This window comes from Callorhinus ursinus, unplaced genomic scaffold (genome assembly GCF_003265705.2).
Source record: "Callorhinus ursinus isolate GAN/ISIS: 27379988/994484 unplaced genomic scaffold, GSC_fseal_2.0 scaffold15, whole genome shotgun sequence".
Taxonomy (NCBI): Eukaryota; Metazoa; Chordata; class Mammalia; order Carnivora; family Otariidae; genus Callorhinus; species Callorhinus ursinus.
In genome coordinates, this window is record NW_027397077.1 from 631164 (window position 1) to 646517 (window position 15354).

The 15354-nt window shown below is 50.2% G+C and overlaps 1 protein-coding gene across 2 annotated transcripts in view; it reads left to right on the plus strand.

Moving 5' to 3' along the window:
* The first annotated feature begins 7579 nt into the window (after positions 1–7579).
* SIN3B (SIN3 transcription regulator family member B) overlaps positions 7580–15354 on the plus strand; it is a 35635-nt gene continuing 27860 nt past the window's right edge. For both annotated transcript variants that reach the window (XM_073900937.1, XM_025885057.2), the window contains exons 1-3: positions 7580–7701; positions 7947–8053; positions 9322–9475. In XM_073900937.1, the coding sequence (XP_073757038.1) occupies positions 7585–7701; positions 7947–8053; positions 9322–9475 (378 nt within the window). In that variant the 5' untranslated portion in view covers positions 7580–7584. The remainder of the gene's footprint in view (positions 7702–7946; positions 8054–9321; positions 9476–15354) is intronic.

A 15354-nucleotide genomic window follows, 5' to 3' on the forward strand; every position in this document is an offset into this window, starting at 1 on the left:
TCTGAATTGTTGTTCTATCAGAGTTTTTTGTAGTGATCTCTCATTTGAGAAAGAGTTCAAGGTTGCTATGAATGTTTGACAAGCGCTGTACTTTAAGGAGGTGTGACTTAGCCGAGGTCCTCCAGCCATGGCGGAACCAGGATGAAAACAAGGTTATCGCCATCCCCACCTTGCTCTCCTACACTAAACAGGACCATGTAACGTAGCATCCAAACTGGGATACTTTCGAGAGCAAAAGGTAGGGCTTTAAAAGATTACTCCTGACAACTGAAAAAAACTGGATTGTCCCAAGATGATAGGAATATACACCCCTCTAGTAGCAGCAGGAATTAATTTATACGAAATTCCAGAGACTTTTTAAAATTGAGATATAATTAACATACAACGCTGTATCAGTTTCTGGTAAATGACATAATGATTTGATATTTGCATATATTGCAAAACGATCACCACAATAAATCTAGTTAACATCCAGCAGCACACAGTTACAATTTTTTTCCTGCGATGGGAACTTTTTTTAAAAAAGATTTTATTTATTTTTTTTAAGATTTATTTATTTAAGTAATCTCTACACAATGTAGGGCTTGAACTCACGACCCTGAGATCAAGAGTCACGTGCTTCGCCCACTGAGTCAGTCAGGTGCCCCTTGTGATGAGAACTTTTAAGATCTATTCTCTTAGAGACTTTCAAATATACCTTACAGTATTATAAACCACAGTCACTATGCTGGACATGACATCTCCAGGACTTACTTATAACTGGATTTATCTTATAACTTTTGACCACCTTCACCCATTTTTCCCAGCATCCCTATCTTCTGCCTCCAGTAACCACCAATCTGTTTTCTGTATCTATAAGTCTGGGGTTTATTTTTTAAGTTTTAAGTTCAAATTTATTTTTTAAATTGTACTTTATTTTAAAAGTCTACAAAAAAATTAAAAAATAATAGTCTACAGAGCACGAGGGTTGGGGGAGAGGCAGAGGGAGAGAGAAAATCCCAAGCAGGCTCCACACTCCGCGTAGAGCCTGACACACGTCTCAATCCCACGAGCCTGAGATCATGACCTGAGCTGAAATCAAGAGTCGGACGCCTAACCAAGTGAGCCACCCAGGCGCCCCTCAGGCACAAGGTTTAAGGGCGCACCAAAAAACTCACAAAGTAAGTAATATTTTATTACTACTCTGAAAAAAACTCAAAATGGATAACAAAATACACATTAAACAAAATATCAACATTTTAAATTAAAGATGGGATCTGACCCTGCACTTGAGTGAACTTGCCTCACCCTCATTTCTGCTCTGGTGATGTCAAGACACCTTGCTGCCAAAATACATCAGGAGACATCTTTTCAGGAATAAAGTTATTCTCGGACATAACCACACACCTTTGAAAATGGACAGTTGTTATTTAATATTTAATATCCTTCAGTAGGCATCCCTAATTTTCCTAATCAGCCCTAAAACATCTTTTATAGCTGTTTTTTTCAAACTAGGACTTAATCAAGATTTGTTCATGTATTGCACATGGTTTTCTCTTTTTTTTAAGATTTTTATTTATTTATTTATTTATTTGGCAGAGAGAGAAATAGCAAGAGCAGGAACACAAGCAGGGGGAGCAGTAGAGGGAGAGGGAGAAGCAGGCTTCTCACTGAGCAGGGAGCCCAATATGCGGCTGATTCCAGGACCCTGGAACCATGACCTGAACCAAAGGCAGATGCTTAACGACTGAGCCACCCAGGCGCCCCCTTGTTTTGTCTCTTAAATTCTAGAGCAGGCTTGCCACTTGTTTTTGTAAATAAAGTTTTATTGGAACATGGCAACACCCATTCATTTACATATAGCCTACGGCAGCTTTCATTAGTGACAGAATGTATGGTTCCAAAAGCCAATCTGGCCCTTTACAGAAAAGTGTGCTGATCCTGGTCTTAAGGCTTGATTAGATTCAGGGTAAAACTTTAATAGATTTTTTTTTTTTTAAAGAAGGATAAGAGAGGAGGAAACCTTTTTTTTTTTTTTTTAAGATTTTATTTATTTGCCAGAGAGAAAGAGAGAACGCGCAAGCACAAGTAGAGGGGGTGGCAGGCAGAGGGGGAGAAGCAGGAAGCCTGATGCGGGACTCGATCCCAGCACCCTGGGATCAGGACCTGAGCCCAAGGCAGATGCTTAACGACTGAGCCACCCAGGAGCCCCAACAAACCAACACTTAATACCTAATTTAATAGCCCTTCCCAGGACTGGAATCTTACCAGTCAGTCTGGAATTTCCTGGTCAGCACTAGTGAGGTAATCCACCTGATGGACCCCCTCTGTCCCCCAAAGAAATAAGATATCTTTTTATAAGATAATCTTTTTTTTCTTGCCCCCTTCTGTCTATAAAATCCTTCCATTTTTTACAGCTCCTTGGCGCTCTTTTCTGTTTGCTAGACAGGATACCGCCCAATTCATGAATCACTGAATAAAGTAAATTTGATCTTTAAATTTACTCAGTTGAATTTTGTTTTTTAACACATCACAATCACAAGGTAAACATTTTTAGCAAGATGACTTCATAAAGGATTAGTTCTACATTGCTGCACAACAAAGTACCTCACACTCAGCAGCCGCATATAACAGCCATGTATGATCTCACAGTTTCTGTGGGTTGCGAGTCCAGGCTCACTACGGCTGGGTTCTTTGTTCGGGGTCTCACGAGCCCCGCTGGGATCTCATTGAGAGGCTCACAGCCCTTATCCACACTCATTCAGGTTGTTGGCAGCACTGAGCTCCTCATTGCTGCAAGACTGTGGACCTCAGCTCCTAAAGGCTGCCTCTGTCCACAGGCAGGCACGACACAGCTGGTTCCTCTTTTAAGGTCGGCAGGATCCCACCTCTGCTGTTTCAAGGCTCTGACCTCCAGATTGTCTTTCAAAGGATGTCCCTGATTAGGTCAGGCCCACCCAAAATAATCTTCCGGTGAACTCAAAATCAACTCAAGGGGACCTTAAACCCACTTGCAAAATCCCTTCACCTTTGCCACACGGTGTAACCTAGTTGCAAAAGTGACATATACTCACTGGTCCTGCCCATACTCCAGGATGGGGGATTAGGCGGGGTACACACACCAGGGGTGAGAATCTTGGGGCCTGCTTTAGAATTCTGCCACAACATGTGGTTCTGGACTTTAGAGATTTTGGTCATAATGCTTGCCATCTGGAAAGACTCAGATTAGTTCAAAGTAGGATCCTTTGATCTTGTCTTTTTAACCTTGCCAGAATACTGTCCAAAGAAAGACCTCCCTATGAACTTTACCATAATGCTATCAAGTTTGTGAAATGGTGGGAGATGTGTGTTGGTCCATCTAAACGGTCAACTTTAAGGTTTTTAATTTCATCTGTGTAGATGAAAACAGTAAAGGAAAAAAAACTCAGCATTTTTATGCTTTATAAAAATAAAAGTGAGAGGGCGCCTGGGTGGCTCAGTCGTTTAGTGTCTGCCTTTGGCTCAGGTCATGGTCCCAGGGTCCTGGGATCAGCCCCACATTGGGTTCCCTGCTCAGCGGGAAGCCTGCTTCTCCTTCTCCCACTCCCCCTGCTTGTGTTCCTGCTCTGGCTATCTCTCTCTCTCTCTCTCTCTGTCAAATAAATAAATAAATAAATCTTAAAAAAATAAAAATATAAGTGAGAGATGTTTGTGTACTATTGTCTACATGTTGAATGTACGCATGCACACACACCCAAGGGAGAACTGGCTTGTGGTTTCCTGTTCTCCAAATGAGTGAGGGCTTCCTCAGATAGCATGAGATCTGTAAAAAGAATGGAAAACTAAAAGTGATCCTTGAAATGTGAATAGACTCACACTCCTTGGAGGTGGGGAGGCATTGAGTGAGGACCCCGCGGCGTGTCAAAAGCCCACACATACAGTTGGCCTCCAGGACAGTGACAAATAGATTGCCAGGAGGGTACCCATGTGAGAATGACAGTCCAGACATCTGGTGGCCTCAAGGGGTTCAGGCCGCCTTAGCTGAGGTTCATACAGGAATGTGCTGAAACTGAGCTGAATCCCTTTCTGGGCTGGGAGCCATGAATCCTTGAGGCTTTCTTCCTGCTCACCCCCCACATCTACCCAGCACCACATTCTCTCTCTCTCTCACCTTCTGAATATCGCTCCCTTCCACCTCCTTCTCTCCACCTCCCCTGCCCCCCCTCCTGGCCTAAGCCACCATCGTCCTTCTAAATGATGAAGCAGCCTCCCTGCACCCTCCCTGGCCGCCCTCCAATCACTTCCCTGCAGAGCAACCAGGGCATTTGCTTCCAAATTCAAAGCTGCTCAAGCAGCTCCTCGCAGAAAACCCATGCATGATTTTTACCGGTGCTAAATGCCAAGACCAGCACATTTATCCTGCACCTCCCTGCTCCCACCACCAACCCCTTACTCTTCTGAAGTCCTACAAACCTGGTGTCTCTGTCTCTCGCTCTTTCTAAGTCCAAATGTACCACCTCGCTTCCCATCGAAGGGCCCTCGCACAGCTGTTCCGTCTGACTTTCATGGTGAATGCCTACGCAACCTTTAGAACTCATCTAGAATGCCACCTCCTCCGGGAAGCCTTCCACACCCCCTACTAGCCTGGGTTAAATCCCGGGTGGCAGGTGGTATTTTCCAAAAATGGTCGTGGCAATAGTTCCTGTCCCCTATGCTATTCCAGAACCTGGCCACTCCCCAGGTTCTGGAGTCTGTTTGCCCTCCTTTTGAACTTGGGAGGGACTCTTTTTTTTTTTTTTTTTTTAAGATTTATTTATTTGAGAGAGAGAGAGCACAAGCAGGAGATAAAGGGAGAAGGAGAGAGGATCTCAAGTAAACTGCATGCTGAGTGTGGAGCCTAACGTGAGACCCTGAGATCATGACCTGAGTCAAAACCAAGAACTGGACCCTTAACCGACTGCGCCACCCAGATGCCCTGAATTCGGGAGGGACTTCGTAACAGCCACTATGCAAAGACTACCATGGAAATGATTCTGTGTCACTTCTGAGGCTGGATCAGGACAGTGATCCGACTCCTCTCAGGACCATCGTTCTTAGAACCCAGCTGCCACAAGGCTCAGGCTGAAAGGGGAAAGGATGGGACTTCAGGTTGGGAAAGAACAGGGGCCCCAATTAGGCTGGGAGGGTATTTCGGGTATCCAGACACAGGGACAGAACAGAAATAGAGGTAGGGAAGAAAAACCAGAACCCCTGTCCCAACTGCTAGGGGTAACATGTTTCTCTAGTAATTACACTGTAACCACAGAAAATAGAAATTAACCACAAAAAGCATCAGGCCTCAAAGGAGAAGTTAACTATAAAGATTAACCAGACCTAGCAAAACATATCTATAGATCACAGATGTCACAAGAAACAAAGACTCTCACACAATGTATAAGCGTCATGTCTAGTTCCAGATGTGAAGTCCTAATAAAAGGCCAGAGATGAGAAGCCCTCATTGGCAACCCTATCTCACTCCTGAGAGCTTTTTCTGTACCTTTGCTTAATAAAACTCGATCACTTTGCTCACTCTTCTTTGTCCACGAGACTCATTCTTTGACTCCGTGAGACAAGAACCTCGCTCTCCTGCTTCAGGGCTGCATGTGGAGCCCTCAGGTAGGTGCTCCTGGGAACAGGTTTCCACCTACAGCCAGCAGCAACTGACACACGTGTGAGTGAGTTAAACCCTCAGAAGATTCCAGCCCCAGCCTTCCAACCACCCAGCGGACACTGAGGGGCCAGCGATGAGCTGTCCCTGCCCAGCTGCCCAAATTGCAGATTGCAGAGCAAATAAATGTTGCCATTTAATCCTCTAAATCTTCGGGTGGTTTGGTACTCGGCCACAGTAACTGGAACATAGTAAGTGTTAACACTTGCATCTTTTCCTTTACAGTTCAAACTGCATTTTTGTGTGTGTGACTATTTGATCCCCATCTTTCTGGAAACACTGAAACCTCTACGAGGGCAAAAGTCTTGCCTGTTTTGTTCACCATTCCAATCCTGACATGGAGCTTGGCAAATGATGCACTCCCTGCCAAGGTATTCTTAGCTTTCCTGCACTTTCTCACATATTTGGTCATTGCTTGAATGTTCATTCATCTGATACATGTTCAGGGACGTGGTTCTATGGCAGGGATTTGCGTTAGAGTTGAAGCACAAAAATAAGGTGATGTACAGGGGATGGTGGGAAGGCAGAGGAGGGATCAGTTAGGTTGTGTTTTGAAGAATGCATAGGTGTTTTCTGGGTAACGAAGAGATAGGACAGGGCTTCTGACCAGGGAAATGGTGTGTGCTGATGCATGGGGCCAGGAAGCAGCATGGCTGGTCAGGCAGAGAGGGTGGGTGGAAAATTCCACAACAAAAGGTTTGTAAGGGCCAGGTTCTTGCTGACATAGGAAAGATGTTACGGTTCGAAGCCAACGGCCAAGAAAGATTTCTTGAGACATCTTTGGTGCAAAAAGGTGGTTTTATTAAAGCACGGGGTGGGACCCATAAGCAGAAAGAGCAGCCCCCAGGTCATGAGGAGTGGCCGATTATATATTTCCAGTTTGGGAGGGGATTAGGCATAGTGTAAGTCTCTAAGGAATTTTGGGAGCAAGGTTTCCAGGACCTTGAGGGGTCTAGCTATTGCTGGGAAAGTCATTCATTACATCTAATAAAACCTGAGTCACGAGACCCTTCAGATGTATATCGGTGGCTCATATGCTTGGGGGATGACTGCCAGCATGTATCTTGGGGGGTAGAGATAAAGGAAGTTTCCAAAGGAATTTTTATATGCTAAAGTAGACTTACAGGATCCTGGGGGTCGGGCTAAGATTGCTTTTTGCCCCTAACAAAGTATTAACATTAAGGCAGTTGAGTCCCTAGGGAAAGGTCACTCTGCCTGTGTCAAGGACTTGTCAATGGGCTGGGTTAGAGAAATTTAATAATGTTTCTTCTTAAGAGGCTCCTGAACTGGTCCACTGGGCAAATGATGCGATCAGGGTTAGGGAAGTGAAGAGAGAAGGGGAACTAAGTCAACAGCCAGTTAGCAAAAATGCACTTCGAAAGGCCCCCTGTGGTGCTGTGCGCCCTTGGCCCATTGTCTCATCAACCCTATAAAGCAGGGGTCCACAAATATTTTTTAGTAAATATATCAGGGTCTGCACATCTTCGGATCTGTCACAGCTACTCACCTTGCTGTCGTGGCACAAAAGTAACCACAGATGATAGGCACACGAGTGGGTGTGCCTGTGTTCCAGTAAAATTTTATTTTACAGACACTGAAATTTGAATTTCAGAAATTTCACGTGTCACAAAATAGTCTTCTTTTTTGGAAAATTTTCCAACTTTAAAAAATGTGAAGACCATTATGAATTCGCTAGTGGAGCCGGACAAAAGCAAACGCCAGGTCTCGGTTTGCTCATTCGCACTATATAAGGCATTGGGTTAGCTTTTCGATTTCGGGAATAACAGCCCGGAGCAAGTCCTTCAAGGAGCCACGCCCCTCATGACATCATCAAATACCGCCCCCTCAGGGGCGGAGCCTGCGCATGCGCGGCCGGCCCTCGGGCGGAGGCGGGGCGGACCGCGGCTCTGACTTCCAACATGGCGCATGCTGGCGGCGGCAGCAGCGGCGGCGGCGGGGGCCCCGCGGGCCGGGGGCTGAGCGGCGCCCGCTGGGGTCGCTCGGGCTCCGCGGGTCACGAGAAGCTGCCGGTGCACGTGAGTGCTGCCCTCACCCTCTTTCGGGAACCCTGTCGTCCGGCTCCCGCGGGCCGAAGCCCCTCGCCCGGGCCCCACCCGGCCCCGCCTCGGCCTCCACTCCGCACGGCCCCGGACCCCAGTCCCCTGACCCCTTACCTCGGCTCCTCGGAGGCTCGGCCCGTCCCCCTCCCCGTCAGGGACCCTTGTCCTCCGTCCCCTCCTTCGCCGACCCCCGCCCACCGGGACCGTCCACCTCCCTGCAGGTGGAGGACGCCCTCACCTACCTGGACCAGGTGAAGATCCGCTTCGGCAGCGACCCTGCCACCTACAACGGCTTCCTGGAGATCATGAAGGAGTTCAAAAGCCAGAGGTACCCGCGGGACCCCTCCCTACCCCGGGGGGTCCGTCCTGGGCCGCGATCTGGCCGAGCGGGGTGGGAACCCCCCATCCCGGCTGCCTCTCCGCCCCGGTCGGGTGACCTTGCGCAGGTCGTGGAACCTCTCAGAGCCTCAGTTCCTTCTAAAAAACGGGAGTGGAGAGTCCCCCCCTGTGGAGCTGTTGTGGGGATTCCTGGAAGGAGAGCAGGGACGGGGTGAGGGGAGAGCAAGAGAGGGAAGTCTGCAAGTGCGAGAGTCCGGTCTTGTCTTTACTCAGAATGATTTTTAAATGAATTTTGTTCACCAAAGATTTTTTTAAAATTAAATTTTTTAAGTACTACGTTAAAATGTTATTTGTCTTGATTAATGAATGTTTTGGCACCCTCTCCCCCTTCAATCTTGTCACCAAGGTGAGTGCCTCACCCGATGGTGGCACCCTAGTCCCAGGCCTGTTGGTCAGTAAATGTGCATAAAATGCTTTGTAAGGGGCCTGGCATATAGAAGGGGTTTAAAACACATTGGCTGATTTTGTAGGCACACAGGAGGGTTAGAGCTAGATGGAGGACCTGGAGATGATGCCATCCTCCAACAGGAGGCTCACTTAGGCTTAGAGTGGGCCAGGGGTCTGCCTAGACCAACCTTAGGGGCAGTCAGGACCAGAACGTGGGCACTCTGACTCTTAGATTCTCAGTGGTCACGTCTCCATCAGGCTGCTTACTCCTTCTGAGGAAATGTGGCAGGGCTGGCCTGGTTTCCTTCCAGGAGAGACAAGGTAAAGCCTTGAGGGGGCCCCCCCCCCCACCAGCCGTGAGGGAGACCCCTGGCATTGTGCAACTCGTACGTGCAGGGCCTTTGGTATTCATGCGTTGCCATCACTTGGCTGGGATCAACACCCGTGTCATGGTTCGTCACATTGCTTAGATGGCTGTGGCTTCCTGCCACTGCTTGGAGTCCCGGACTTTCATTGGCTCTCCTGACATTTTCAGAACCGAGTGCATGTGTGCTTGGAGTGTTTAGGGGAGCTGTGCCATGCAAGTATCCTGTGGTTCTCGCTAGCAGGGCACAGGGAGCCCGAGCCTTGCTGCCATGGAAGTAGATGACACGTGACACATTGGCTGAATCACACTGATCACATTGCAGGGTGCTTCGTTGTCCTTCGAGAAGCTCATTAGGTGGCACTGTCAAGCGAGTTGAGAGTAGATTTCACTTTCCTTGTGCTCCCCAGGACACTTCTGCCCACTCTCAATCTTTTTTCTTCCAGCATTGATACGCCTGGAGTCATCCGACGCGTGTCGCAGCTCTTCCACGAACACCCTGACCTCATTGTTGGATTCAACGCTTTCCTTCCCCTCGGGTACAGAATAGACATTCCCAAGAACGGCAAGTTAAACATACAGTCGCCTCTGTCCAGCCAGGTATGCCGCTCTGGTGTTCCAAGTGATCTGGCCCTAACACGGCGTGCCCTGGTACTCAGGTACCCAGGTCAGGCAGCTTGTTTTGTGCATCTTGTTGCTGGAAAGCCAGCGAAGATCCAGTCTTTTTCTAGACACTGCTCCCTTCTAGCACAAGTCAAAATAGATCAGAATTCCTACCCAGCCAGCCTCTTTATCCCACTTCGATCCATTTGGAGGATTCAGATCAAGAGTGGATGTGGTTGTTTGTGTCAGGGGCATTCTCTTAACAGTTCTATGTCCTGTCAAAATAACCACCCACCAGCACCAGGCTCTTATTACCCTGAGGCTCTCCCCGTGAGCACGCAGGGCAGGCACACTTGTACTCAGGCATGGGGCCTCTCTGATCATCCCAGGTGCCAGCCACAAAATAAAGCAGTTGAGATGTGTGTGGGAATAGCCATTTTGTTGTTGCTGGGCCGCATTTCATTGCCACCAGGGTCGTTGGCTCAGCTTAGGCTTGTGGCTTTGGTTCCTTCTGTCTCGGGTGGTGGCTTGCTGCCTCTTGTCTTTGTGGTCCCTTCTTGCCCGAGCCCATCAGACCCCCTGAGAAAATGAAAGTCTATGTGAGCTTTACTCTTATAAAGTAGCCATTGCCTTTCCTCCACCTTGGCCCCATTGCTGTAATACCGTGCTGCGGGGGACCCTCCAGTGCATCTGGAGATGTTTAGCAGCATCCCTGACTCCGCCCACAAGGCCCTCACCCCGCGGGGACAGGCGACAGCTGAAAGCGTCCCCAGACATTGCCAGATGACTCCTGGGAGCCACATTGCTCCCCCATCAAGAACCCCTGATCTCCGTGAACCAGCTCTTTTAAGGCTCTTCTGTCTCTGCCCCAGGGCTTTGGGTTTTAGCAGGGGAATATAAAAACCTACCCTGGAAAGCATTCTTTCGGTTCCGCCTCTGATGACAGAGATTGCAGTTTCGTATCAATGCAGGAGTCAGATTTGGAAGAACAGCCAGAGGCAGTGTGACAGTGACCTCCCTCTCTGAGAGGGACCCCCATGTAAATTCTGCCTTCTTCCTATGCAAGGCAAGCTCCGCCACCAGCATGTTGCCTCATTAAAGCCAAGGAGAGCGTCTCCGCTTTGAAAAGGAACTCAGATGCGCATGGCCGCCGAACTCCAAAGAGCTTCTTCCATTTCACAGTTACAAATGGAGCTCAATCCAGATGTAGGGCTTGTTGCTCCAGACGATCACAAGCCTTAGCGGGATTCATCTGCAGAACCATCGAGGCTGGGAAGAAGAGCAGGCTCATTTCCAGCGGTGCGCAGGGGAGCGCTTGGACGAGTCTGAACATGGGCGTGTCATGACCATCACTCCCTAAGAAAGAGCTGTGGTCAAAGACCTCAGTTATGAAAATTGCCTTTCTCAATACCCGACTGTTGGAGTAACTTGGCTTGTAGGGCTGGATCTCGATGCGAACTGCACTGTGGTTCCATTAGGAGGTGGCCCTTCCAGTCAGTAGCCACAAGGCCCCTGCTGTTGTGCTCACTCCACGGAGAGGTGTGCTGTGGACATAGCAAGACCGGACCAGCCCTGTCTCCCCCTGACTTCACAGCTACTATTTAACCCGGCTTTATGGTCTTGCTAAAGCCCTGAAGCCACGACATGTAGGGCCCCCTTCTTCCGCTGCCCACTCTGTTTCTGTCCGCATCGATTGACCTGCCGGGTTTCCTGCCCTGCTTTTCAGAGCTCCTGGCAGGCACAGGCGGGACGGCCCGGTAGCCCGAGAACTTCTCAGGGCTCCCTACGTGCCACACCTTGGTGATTTTTTGTTTTACTGGTTTTTCTAGCTTTCGTGTTTTGAAGGAGCACCTTCATTTTTTTGTCGTTTCTCATCTCGTGAGTCCTGTCAACTCCAGGCAGGGAGGGAGTAGCTCTGAGGTGCTGAGGAAGAGAAAACAGGGGAGTCCCAGGCTGTGGGGAGCCCTTGGTGCAGGTTTCTCAGCCTTGGCCCAATTGCCCTTCGGACCAGATTGTTCTTTTCTGGAGCAGGCTGTCCTGTGCCCTCTGCGGGGCTGAGCAGCATCCCCGGCCTCCACTCTCCACCATGTGACAACCCACAAGTATCTCCACGTGTTTCTAAGTGCCCCCTGGGTGACAGAATCGGCCTCACTGAGAACACAGGTCTAAGAGGAAGACGGGCAAACAGGCCCTGAAAGCATGCTGGGAAGAATGTCCCCTTGCTGGGGCTACAGCCTCCTGAGTCAGCAGCATGTTGGAGCTGGTCATCGGGCCTCAGTTTTAGCATCACTCCCCAGAGAGCTCTCTACTCCCATCCCTGGGTCATACTCATGCCACCCCGTTTTATATATTGTAAAACTGCAAAGCCAGGGTTTGAAATTAGAAATCCAATGTGTCTTGGTCTGCCTTGCCTGGCAGACTGAGTCCAGATCAGGCAGGACCCTTGTCTGTCTGGTTCACGACTGTGTCCCTGTCCCAGGGCCATGCTAGGCACGTGTTGGAGGAGCAAGACACCTTGTGTTGTTGGGAAGGTGATGAATCTCAGCTCCCAGGTTCCGTTCAGAGCCACCCCTGCCTCCTGGGAGCCAGGCCCTTTAGGGCCGGCTAGACGAACAGCCGGCTTGAACACAGGTGAAGGTTAAACCTTTAGCTTGTCCAATAAGTGGCACGTTTACATTCGGAGGCAGGGCTGCCGTGTTTTCTCTCTGGGGGAGGGTCATCTGGAAGTTCAGTGAGTCCCTAGTGGGTCGCCTCTCATATTTGTGTCTTAGTCACCCACGGAGCAGGTGTCGACTACCTCCTCTGTGCCAGGCGCTGGGGTTTATTCAGAGTCTGCTCTCGGGGCACTCGCGAGATATGGGTGGACAGATGAGAAATACGTGAGGGACTTTAGCACTGTGAGTGAAGCCCAGGCAGGGCATGAGGCAGAGGCCTCTCGTGGGCAGAGGCCGCGAGAGAGAGCGGGAACCCTGCCTGTGTCTTGGGGCGGGGGTTTCCTGGGCCGGGTCTAAAAGCCTGAGGTGGCAAAATGAGTGGTTGTGCTTGAGAAACAGCCAGGGAGCCTGAGAGGTGGGGAGGTAAGTGGGTGGGGGGAGAGAGTCAGGAGCATGGCAAACCCGTCCGGAGAGTTCCAGGAAGGTGGCTCTGGCTGTGGTGCCAGAAGTGGACTCGGCGGGGGAGGCCCCGGTGATCCAGGCAGAATGGGCTGTGATGTGGACTGGGGGCAGGGAGTCAGAGTGGGAGGTCCAAGGAGATTCCAGGATGCCTCAGCCTCTGGGTGAAGGTGGCAGCACCTGCTAGGTTGAGGGGGGCCTGGGAGCAGTGGGGGCGGCAGGGGTGCTGCTCTGCGTGTGGAATGTGCTGTTTGATGAGGTGTCTCATAGATACCCAGGTGGGGCTATGCAGGGCTGCTCATCGGTGTCTAGGAGTATACCTGATTGTGCCTGGATTAGGCCACCCAGAGCAGTCACAGAAAAGAAAAAACTGGATTGTTCTGGAAGGTTTAGAGCAGGGGTTGGCCCAGGTTCCAAAGCCAGCTTGTATTTGTATGGAGAGTGGTTTTTACATTTTCCAGAGATTACATTAAAAAATGTTTTTAAATTGTGTCAGTATTCACATTAACATAAATTCACTCTTTGTAACTAAAGTATACAATTCGGCAGGTTGACGCATATTTACAGTATCTTACAATACCTCCCCCCATTCCAGAACATTTTATCACCCCAGAAAGAAACCATATCGCACAGTTCTCCTCTCCCACCAGCCCCTGGCAACCACTAATCCACTTTGTCTCTGCAGATTTGCCTGTTCTGGATGTTTCGTTTCAGTGGAATCATATGTAACTTCTTATGTCTGGCTTCCTCCGCCCAGCACTACAGTGTCAAGGTTCATCCTCACCGTAGCCTGTGTCAGAGCTACATTCCTTTCTGTAGTTCAAGAATATTCCATCGTAGGGATGTGCCACGTGTGTTAATCCGTTACCGCTTGGTAGACATTTGGGTCATTTGCACGTCTGTTTGTGATTCTTGGGTCCATACCTAGAAGTGAAATTGCTGGGTCACGTGGTAACTGTTTAACTTAGGAACTGCCAGGCTGTTGGCTTCAGCAGCTGCACCGTTACTGTCTAGCCCTCTTTGCCAAGCCCTGGTCTTGAGGAGGGTTCTCCATCTTCTCCCCACGCCTCCGTCCAGGGCATGGGAAGGGGTACACGGAGCTTGAAAATGCCCCCGAGGAGCGGTGGGGAGCTCCGACGAGCTCACAGCCTCCTCTGAAGCAAATCTCCGCTCCCAGGCTGCTCCCTTCCCCCGCCTCTCCCTGGCTCCTTCTAGGTCCTTCCACTGCCAGGCCAGCACACCTGGAAGGAATGTGGTAATCAGCAAGAGAGCCCCCAGAGGGCCTGAGGATGCATCCCACTGCCAGGGAGAGGTGGTATTTAGAATTGTGGCTGCTGTGGGTCTTCTCTGTGTCTGCTTGTCTCAGCTCGGACTTTTCTAGAGTTGCCCCTCACCCACAGTCTGGGCTGAATTGTGTCCCCACCCCAGTTCATATGTTGAAGTTCTCACCCTTAGTACTCAGAATGTGACTGTTTTTGGAGACCTTTACAGAGGTAATTATGGTAAACTGAGGCCCTTAGGGTGTCCCCTGATCCAGTCTGACTGGTGTCCTTATAAGAAGAGGACATTTGGACATGCGGAGCGACCCCCACACAGGGACGATCATGTGAGGACACAGCGAGAAGATGGGCCACCCATGAGCCAAGACGCCTCCGGAGATACCACCTCTGCTGAACCTTGATCTTGGGCTTCAGCCTCCAGGACTGTGAGGAAACACATTTCTGTTGTGTAAGCTGCCCAGTCTGCGGAGTTACGGCCGCCCAAGCGGAGTAGCACACCCCCACCCCGATGAGAGCGAGCGTGCCCAGCAGGTGCGTCCTTCCCGGCGACAGCTCTGCAGCTTTGTGCCCCGCATCCCCCATCCCGCTGGAGTCTTCAGGTCCGCGGTTGGTGCCCTGCGCCAAGGGGGATGGAAACACCAGGTGTTTGTTCCTTCATCTGGTCGTCTGAGTATTCCCAACAGTGGGTGGAGCCCATTCTGTTCCAGGCACTGTTCAGGCACTTGGGCTGTGGTGGTGAGCAGTGTGGACTGCCTGCCCTCAGGGCGTTTGCCATCTGGTCAGGGGTGGACAGACGATAAAGTAAGTAAAATATGTGTGCGTCGGAAGGTGACACGTGCCACGGAGGAAAACAGAGCAAGAAAGGGGCTCAGAGTGCTGGGAGACAGAGGCCATTTTGGTTTGGCGCTGGGTGGTTCTGGAAGACTTGCTGAGAAGGTGTCTTCTAACAGACGCCTGGAGCTGCGCTGGAGGGGTCGAGACCTGCTCGAGAACCAGCCCCAGTGTGCGTCGGACCTGCGGGATGCCCGGGGGGTCGCCCCTGACATCCCAGTCGTGGTTTGTGGGGAATCATCAGAACCACGCATAAAATTTCAGTTTAGAAACATAAACATCTCCTCCTTTGGGGGGGGGTGGGTCAGTCCCACCCCAAATCAGGATTCTGGGTGCCCAGGAGAGGGACGTGTGTGTCTGTTTTCTATTTTTATTTGTATGGACAGAAAAGCCTACAGATGGAGGGCAGACATGATGACCGGTCAGGGCCTGTCTCTTCTCTCAAGTGACATAACCCCGGCTTAGCACCAAGAGTCCTGCGGTCCCGGACAACCTGGGCGGTGGGCCCCCCTTACCTCCAGGGTCCCCACGTTCCCAGCACCGCTGACAGCAGGTGCTTTCATGCCTCAAAACAGTCTTGCTGAAATGGGCTGGCAGGAGGTGTGGAAGGCTTCTTTTGTAAACACAGCCCCAAACTCCACTCCAGAGGGGA